This window comes from Molothrus ater, chromosome 3, assembly GCF_012460135.2.
Source record: "Molothrus ater isolate BHLD 08-10-18 breed brown headed cowbird chromosome 3, BPBGC_Mater_1.1, whole genome shotgun sequence".
Lineage (NCBI taxonomy): Eukaryota > Metazoa > Chordata > Aves > Passeriformes > Icteridae > Molothrus > Molothrus ater.
The window spans coordinates 44,108,572-44,118,341 of NC_050480.2; the positions used below are offsets into that span (position 1 = coordinate 44,108,572).

The window sequence follows — 9,770 nt, forward strand, 5'->3', positions numbered from 1 at the left end:
CATGTAAATACTGCCCTAGTAATCTGTGAGTAAAGAAAAGAATCCAAGATTTAATGTCTTTTAAACTGTCCAACATTGCAGGAAAATAGGCAGGAAATTCTGCAAAGAAGACAGAGACACCACACGGTTACCTAAATCATGTCTTACGTGTAAAGGTATGTGGATTGTCATTGTAAAATTCTGGAAGAGCACCTCAGGATGAATCTGCATTTGGAAAATGGAAATTTCTCAAAGTTGAATAATAATAATTTTTATCTCTGTTCCAGGCAGCAAGGTATTGGTACATATCAAACTCTCATTTTCAAACAGTACTGCAGTCTTACTTATGCTTAAGTATTTCACTACCTCCCTTGATGCCCATCTAGCAGGGCAACCTTCTAAAGAAACTGAAGTGGATATTTATAAAATTATTGCTATGTTTTCAGAAATCTTTTACAAAGATTAAGAAGGCTATATATTTTATTTTTAAGTTTAGTGATGTAAGTTGAAGTTACATTCATTTAATATTGCAGCAATATCTATTTTTCAATAAGCAGAGCAGTAAAATAATTTTAAAAAGTGAAAACACATTTTCCATTACAAATTCCTGAATTCTGAAATGCTGGTATAACATGTACTCATTTAAAAAAATGTCTCAATCCCTTATTATTTCTCCCAGGAAAAGAAGTTATGCCAACTTAAGTGTCACAGCATTAACAAAAAGATTAACTTAACACTCTTTCACTTAAATGCTCATAAAGCATATTGGAAAGTCTCTTCCACCATTTTAAATTAATTTAAAGTATTCTTTGAAATCTTAGAAGAATGTATTCCACGTTTATTTTAAAGAAAACATGGAGTGGACTATTTTAAATGTACAAATGAGATTTAGCACTTGCAATCTGCTGTTGAGAGGATAGCTGAAAATAGGAAGGAAAAAAATTATCACAGTGGATCAGGTTGCCCTGCCACAACCTGAGGTTTTTTTTTCAAATCAGAAGAGAACATGAAAAAACAAATTACTCTCTACTACATTATTTATTACAGCTGAAACCTTGCATCAGATACACTTGGATCTGAATATTGCTGAAGTCAAATCCCATTTCCCAAATCCCATTTAAAAGGATTGTCTTAAATGATGAGGAATACTAAGTTAGAAGGACACATAAGAGGGGAAAGGATCACAGATAAAAGCTCAGCTAGAACACCAGTTCTTAGAAAGGAAAATAACATATCATCCAAATATCTGCATCAAGTTTGTGGTAATAAGCAGAAAATGTCACACACCTCACTCTACCATCTCCAACTGGCATTAACACCCAACTGTCACCAAGTCTCCACTTGTCTACCCATAAATATACAGGCCTTCTTAACACATACAAAAAAAAATTGAAAGTTTTACTTCGATTCCCTTCAACTTCTGTATCAGAGTGATGTAGTTTCTCCCCAGATTATCATTCCCTACTGGTTTAGTTTGGGATAAAGGTAGCACAATTGCTAACATCTTCCATCCATTCGTAAAAGTAGCTATTGTCAAAATGTCTTATAGGCATATAGAGATTGTCACATTTATAGGATAGAAATCTAATACTTATAAATATCTTTCTACAGAAAATTATAATATCAACTGTTTCTCTAATTTAAGTAGAAAGAAACATAATTGTTATTAATGGTATTCTTTCCAAACGCTGAAGAAGAACTTGAAGGAGGAGGGAAAGCAAAGCTTATACTGGCCTCAAAAAATGAGGTTTTTCGTCTGATACCATCTTTTTTTTAAGACTTCTCCATTTTTTGAAATCAATGTTTATCATATTGAAAATTGCATTTTATTCATTCCCTTCAAGACACAGCATCAATTCAATTAGATCTTTTCACTCAATATCTTTTAGAAAATACGGACTTCAAACCTGTAAAGAAGTCTGGTGTTCTAGGTCTCAAGAAAGCACAAAAAACTTTCTATGACAAATTCACCTGTAGAGAGTTTACAAAATGTTTAGCCTAATGCCTGTAAACTGCTAATCTGGCAGAGGGATGGGGAAGGATGTGTGTTCACATGCAGTTTAAATCAATCCTAATCAGTCTTGGTGCACTTCTGCTTTTGTGCCCTTTCTTCCTCCGCCAGGCATCAGTCGGGGCAGAAACAGTCTGCAAGTGAAGACTACATGTATCTGATTGTTTCTAATTTCAGCCTAGTTCCGTGTACTCTGGCACCACACAAATGGACTGCTAGCACGGAAGACAATGAGAATAAACAGCCAAGAGTGGAAGAAGGAGACAAGACTGCATTCTTCCATGACCATAAAACACCTTAATTTGACAAACTACTTATGAAACAAAATCCTTTGCTTCAAGTTGTTGGGGGACAAACCAACAGATTAAACAGTAAGAACAGCAAACTCCTCTGCCCAAGAACACTGTTATTCACGTTAGTCCAACCTGGGTGATCTGTTCTGCCACAAAGCTCTGTAGATGTCTGCATTCACACTTAGCTTAAATGACAACTGATGAATGCTGTCTCTAGCCACTCCTTAAGGAGATCTGTGTAAGTCACAATCAAAGACTACTTAAACTGGGAGTTCTGGATGCTAAAAAGTCTTTTCTTTGGTGTACGGACCACCATCTCCACTCTAGAGCAAATATAGGCTCACAGACAACAGCAACGTGAGCAAGTAACTCAGTATTAACTGGAATGATGCCTTTTCCCACTGCTTTCACTCACAGTAAGAAAAATGTCTTTTCCTAGTTAAGCACAATTTTCTTCATAGTGAAGACAGGTTCAGGTACCCCAAAACAGTACTGCACATTCAATTAATTAATAGATACTCACTCAGGAAGTCACTGTCACACAAGAGGTCGCACATAAAGCTGCTGGCTCACTCAGTCCTAATTTTCTACAGGTAACTCAGCAACACCCTCCACCACCCTGCTCTGACATTCTCACAACTGCCTTTCAGAGCTTGCTTACAAACACTTCTTGCTAAACAGGTCATGACTGCTTTATAGTCTGCCAAGCCAAAAAAAAAAAAACAAAAAACCCAAACCAAAACACAATAGTGCTCTCTTTATTGAATTTCTCTCCTGGTTCAAACTAATCTTCAGAAGGAAAATAGATGTCTTGTCAAGTATTGAATATCAAAGTGGCTTGCTGTCTTTTCCTTACTTGAATTCCCTGAAATATCCCCTCATCTGGTCACCCCATGTTAACAGAAAAAAAGAACAAAAAACCCAACTACCCAGATTTATGACTTTCCATCAAAACCTTTTAAAATAATTAGGGTAACACATATTAAATCACTAACATTTAGTTTATGCATAGGGCTAAACAATTTTTCTCAGTTCCCTGGAGGCCTTTTGAAGTCTTCTGGAAGTCTTTAAAAATCCATTTCATGCACATATCCAAGCAAGACAGCAAGCACAGTAACTGGACAATACTAAGTGCTAAGTGGAAAAGGCAAAAAGCAGTATTTTTTACCAAAGCACATCAAGTAAAAAGCAAACAGCCACAATACCTGACTTCTCAACGTTTCTCAACTGTGACCTGAATCACATTTAAGGCAGACATAGTCTGAGATCCATGGTTTTCAGCTTTGTACATTTCAGTAAAAACAGCTGAAGGGCCTATTAAGTAGAAATGCAGAGAATCCAACTGTTGCATTTCACAACAGGTAGTGAACAGAAAGTAGGTTAACTACTTTCAAGTAAGTATGAACTGATAAATAATCGAGCATTTGGATGGCTGTGTATAACGTTAGGGTGCCAGATAAAGTTAAGCCTAGGTTTTTCTGTAAAATTTGTTCCCTTTTTCAATGAGGTCACCTCAAACTCCCTTTTATTCTTTAGCCTATTATAAAAGTATTTATTTCTAAGAAAATGTGTGTATCTCTAGGATTTAAACAAAAAATTTGAAACCAATTTGTGAGAACAGTATCATTTCCACCTTCTCAAAGTTAGCACTATTTTTTCGATTTACTCAATCAGCAAAGCATTCAGATTAAGTATTTGATACTGACAGTAAAGCTTAATATATCAAAACCTTTGCATTTTGTTTCAAAGGGCTTTTCAAGTACAACGCAGAATTTCTTTGAAAACAGACATGCAGTGTGTATCACAGCATGCTTCTGCTCTGCATGTATACAATACTTGTTTTGGATTACAAAGTGAACTGAATAACCATCCCAAAGTGTTCCAGTGAAGATATGCACATTCATTATTCTGCCTACTAACATTTTTCTTAGACAGTATGCTCATACAATAGTTATGCTGCCGTGAGAGCACTGATCCAAAAATCCTTCACCAACTTTGAAGATAATAATACAGGCAACTTAACTGTACTCATGCTCATCGTTTATTACAACTTCAGTCTTCTCAGTGTAAGACAGCCTTTTTTCCACTATGTGGTCTAATTGACTTCAAGCCCTTATAAACCAATACAACCATTCAACAGCCACATACCACCCATGCAGATTTGAGTTCAAGACTTCCATGCTGTTTAGCCACTGTAAAGTATACAAAGACTAGCATTTAAAAAGTGCAAATAAACAATTTCAAAATAACATAGATTATTCCAACGTGACTTGTAATTGCTTGGTGCAAGTGGTGTTTGCTTTCCTTTCTACATAATTATGCAAGCACGAGGAAGTCAATAACTGCCTCTGATCACTTGTTCAAACTGGAACATCAGGAAAGAATTTAAGAAAAACATTTTTCACAATGTAAAAACAAATTATAGAGTAAAACCACCTCTTAAGACTTACCCATTTTCTTGCCTCCATCACAGAAACTATTCTAACAGTACTCTTCCCTTAGCAATCTCCATTTCTGCCGTAATTCAAATAGTTAACCAGAAAGTGAAAGGTCACTACATTCCACGACTGGTTTCCAGCCTGCATAACACCAATGGGATTTTCAACTGACTTGTGCTCAAAGTTGGAAATTAGTGGCTGAAAAGTTTACTCGATGTTTCACTTTTGTCTTCAGCCATACTGGCAGAGAATATGAGGAATGGTCTGGCACACATTAAGGGAAAGCAGCTACAGCATCAGTGTGCACAAGTGATCTCTCTGGGTAGCTGGAGAGGTCACTAGGACAGACTACTGAAACAAAAATCTAAATTCAGGAAGAATTAAAACCAAACCAAAACAAAAAATCTACCATAAACCATAGGCATGGCTTTCTTAATTTGTTAGCGTGGCAACTTTGAGCAAGCATCCAGGAACATCTAGGATTACCAAATACAAGTAGCAACAACCATTAAACAGTATGTACTTTACAGAATGAAAAGCATTAACATGCAAATAGTATCAAAACATTTAAACAATCATTTCAGATCTCTTAATTCATAGAACATTGCTCTAGCTTCTGGGACATATACTCTTTTGATCTCCACTCAGCAGTGAACTTTTTAACTACAGTGGGTATATTAACTTCATTCACATATTTATATATCAAACAAATGCCATGATACATATTAAAAATCTCATGAGCATTTGCAGCAGTTCTTAGTACAAATCATTGGTGAAACCAAGCTTTTGTTTATTTCTCTCTTTAAAAGCAGACACTTTTCTTTCAGGGAGTTTATTTCCCGATTCTGGAGCTAAAAAAAAAAGCACTCTATAAGAATGCTTTTACATATATTGCTACCTACTTAGTAAGTAGTCATTTGATGGCATGCAAATACTTTTTAAATCATCAAACAGATTCTACATTCTTCTGACACACACTTAATGCAAAAAGGCCTTGTACAAAACGTGCTAAATAAACAACAAAAAAACTTCACAACGTGCAAGCAATCCTAGCCATTATCTACACAACTGTACTAACTATATGAGGTAAATCAACACAGGAAAAAGCCTGATTTAGTAGAACATCACAATAACAAGCATAATTCTATTAAGACTTGAACACTTCTTTTAAGATGTATTTCAAAAGTCTTTAATAAGTGGTCTTAGCAGTCCATGGGAAGACTACTTGATAGGCTAGTTACTGGTTTATATGAGGGGCTTTATTTCCATGGATTAAGTTGGGTTATTACAAGGAGAGCAATTATACCAACAGCTTTGGTAATCTCTTAGTAGGCAGCGTACCTCTCTTGTGTCAAAGCGTTGCGAAATGCAAGAACACAAGTGACTTACGGTTTTGTGTCAATACAATTGTTGGTGCTGTTCCTAAATATACCTCACTGTGTTTTACAAAGAAAGATCAACATTTTATCCATACCACACAGGTGGGAGAAAGGAGTCCGTAAAGCTAATTGAATTGCTCAAGTTCACATAAAGAGACAAGGTACTGACAAGGAATCCAGTTCTAAGGCTCTGTGCACCAGAATCCACAACGCTCTGCACTTGAAAGAATCACCAAGGCATAAATCAAAACAGAGGCCTCTATCGTGCAGTAAGAAGCAAGTCTGCATCAGCAGACCCTAAGCAAGACTAGGTCTTAAAGCATTAAATCCTCTGCATGCTGAAGTGTCCTTGAGTATCCAAAGAGCTTGCTCTTTGGATAACTTAAAAAATAAATGCACAGAAATATACAGTCAAATTTAACAGTATCTTGATCTAATATAGTCAGTGTTACCTTGAAGCAATACAAACAGAAAGCTAATAATTCTCTTAAGCATTCTCCCTTACTGCTTCTTATTGGACTGGCTTGTATCCTTGTAAGCTTAACTAATAAATTACAAATTTAAGCCAGCCAGAAGGACTGATCCACTGTATAACTCCTATAATCTTGGTTAAGTTGTTGAATCTTAGAAATTTCTTTGGAACCACAATACTGTTAAAAGTTTCCCTGTAATAACTAAAGCTTCAAAGTAATGACTTACAGATTAACCTCCCTTAACACTACAGGGCACAGTAAATAAAGTACTGGAGTTATCTCAAGCATATGTAAGTTTAACACTAGACACACGCAAATTGCAAAAGCTACAGACTTAAACTTAACACCTGAACACTCTGACAGAATTTATCCTAACTTTAAAAATAAACATGCAAGAGTAGCACAAACCTTACTGAAGACTAAGTAAGCTCTGAGGGTTTTTAAAAAAATACAGGTCTATTAACAGATTTTTGTATTTGAAGGTCTAAGTTTAGTCATCTGTTATACATTCAATTCAGCCTGAAGTGGATCTGTATCACTGTTTCACAGAACACTTTGGGTTCTACTTGTGATCTGACCTCCTCATGCTCCCAGCTGTCTATCTACATATTAATATAGCTCTAAAACCTCAGTATCTGAACCTAATCTCTATGGTAACTGTAAGATTTGTTTACATTGAAAAAGAATATTAGAAACATATGTAAATTTAACTGTCATTTAAATAAGTGTTTTTTCCTTCTGGGGAAAAAAGCTCCCTATACTGCCTCCTATTTATCTTGCTTCCATCTCCAGTATCCCCACCAGGCAACGAGCCACATTTGGAAAGCTCCCTATCATACAACTTCAACAGCCTATTGTTGTAAATTCATAAATAGTTTACTTTTAATAAGACAGACGTGTGCAGTATTTTATATCTTAGCACTTGCTAAAGAAAAATCAAAGAGCAATTAAAACGTGATTTTTAAGAAACACTGCCATAAAGTCACCAAAGTAAAAAAAAAAACATGCTAAACCTTTAACAGCTATACAGAAAGACTTCACTGCTCAGCAAGTCAGATCAATCTAGAAATTAAGAGAGTGTATTTCATTTACCATTTCTAGCAGTGAATACAGTACTAGGTACACACTTTACATAATACTTATTCCCAGACAGTAGGCAAAAACTCTTGATAGTAGAAGAACCCACATACAGACTGCTCTTTTATATTAACAAATACCAAGGAATTGATGCATCACAGGTTTGGAACAATTGTTTTTTCTAAGATTTATAGTATTTTGAAATGAGATTTACTGCTTCCCAGCAGGACCGGGAGCTGAACTACGCAGGGGTGACAGTAACACAAACGGCAGTTTGAGCGAGACGTATCAGCAAAATGGTAAAAAAAAACCCTAACAAACACAGTTGTTAAAAACTACTTTTAGGTATACAGTTCTTGCCCACATGCAGAAGAAATCATTCAATTCCACCAAAACGATCTTTTTAGCTATTTAGCTTGCATAATATACCAAACATAAATAGTCTAGAAAGGTCCAAGAGAAGAAAAATGCATGACAGTGAGGTACATGAATACTACACAGCACCGAGAGGAAATTAGAACCTGTTTGAAAATCTTTCTGCACCTTACAGCAATCATTTCACTGCGGAGAATCGCTTACTTGCACCCTCCCCGCTCTCATCAAGATTACTCATTCAACAAAACTCCTATTGACGAATAGAAAGTAAGTAAATCTACCCTCTATTCAAGTAAACAATGTTGTAGAGGCAGCATTTCCCCCACAACGTTACTTTCTCGAGCAGGGTGACTGTGCCCTGCTCCTCCATGAAGCAAGCTCAGCCTAGGCAGCCATGTCCTTATTCTCCTACAAACAATGTTTCTGAAGGAGAACAGCCCCGGCTCGGGGAACTTACAGCTTCCCCCAGCATAACGCGGCGGAGCAAAGCCCGCCCCACGATCAGCAAACAAGCCAAGGCACCGAAACACGGCAGTGGGGGCGAAGCTGCCCGCAGTCTGGATCTGCACCAGCACCGAGCCTCGCTCCGGGGTCGGGACAGATGGACTGACAGATAGGACAGCATTTTTCCATGCAACCCTCCCTCCCTTCCCCTCCCAGGCACACAAGCGAGTGTTTTACCTTCATGATGAGCTCAGGCTGCGGTAAAAGCCTCGATCGTGGCTGAGCGGCCGAGGCTGGACCTGGAATTTAAAACAAAGCGCTAAGGCACCGCACCAGCCGCTCGCACCGGGCGGGGGGAGGGGAGCCAAACATCGGGTGGGGGCGCTGGGCTCCTCCCGATACTCCCCCTTTCCTTCCCCGGGTCCCCCCTTCTCCCGCGGCTCACCCCCTTCCCTCTTTCCTCGGCCGCCGTTTCCCCCCGCGGCTCCCACACGCCGCGGCTTCCCCTACACTCGCTGCCACTGACGCCATTTCTGTCAGAGGAGGAGAAACTTGCCACAACAACAACCCACCCCCGGCTGCCGCGGGAGGGGGAGGCGCCCCGGCCGCCTCCCCGGGGCGCTGCGCCCCCTCCCCGGGCACCGGGCGGCGGGAGGGCACCCGCGGGGGTCCCAGCGCAGAGAACACCCCCCTGCTCGCTTTACCGCGGGGAGAGGGAGAGCGGAGAGAAGGAGGGAGAGAGGGAGGGAGGCTCTTCCTCCATTGTACGAGGAAGAGTGCCCGTGTGCACGGCGGTGGAGCGGGGTGTCGGGAGCAGTCCCCCCCCACCACGACACACACACGCTTTTGAAGGGGCTGCGGCTCCGGATCGCGGCGGCTCCTCCTCCCTCCGTCTCCCCCCCTAAATAAAGGAAAGCGCTGACTCCGCCGCAGGAGTTTCGGCAGCAACAGCCGCAACTCCCCGGCTCGGCGCAGCGGGTCCGGGCGGGGGGAGGGAGGGAGGGAGAGCAGGCAGGAGGCGGCGGAGGAGGGGAAGAAAAGGAAGAAGAAGAAAAGAAGGGAGCGGGGACGGGGAGGGAGGAAGGGAGGGGGGCGGGGAGAAAGGGGCCCGACCTGCTCGGCGGGGACACGGAGCGTGTGTCTGTACGAGTGTGGAGGAGGGGGCTCCGTCCCTCCCGGCAGAGGGGCTGGAGGAGAAGCCGCCGGTCCCTCCTCCTGGCCCGCCACTGGGTGTTTGGGGTGGGGGGGGGAAGACGAAGCATCGGCGAGTCCCGCCGCAGTCTCGCTACCAGGAGAAAAAC

General features: G+C 40.3%; 1 protein-coding gene across 1 annotated transcript in view; it reads right to left on the reverse strand.

Annotated features, from left to right (window-relative positions):
* The window catches only part of ARID4B (AT-rich interaction domain 4B), an 87,381-nt gene extending 78,041 nt beyond the window's left edge, over positions 1-9,340 (reverse strand). Inside the window, 2 exon segments of the mRNA XM_054514300.1 lie at positions 8,707-8,768; positions 9,174-9,340. Coding sequence (XP_054370275.1) covers positions 8,707-8,712 — 6 coding nt within the window. The 5' untranslated portion in view covers positions 8,713-8,768; positions 9,174-9,340.
* Positions 9,341-9,770: the final 430 nt, after the last annotated feature.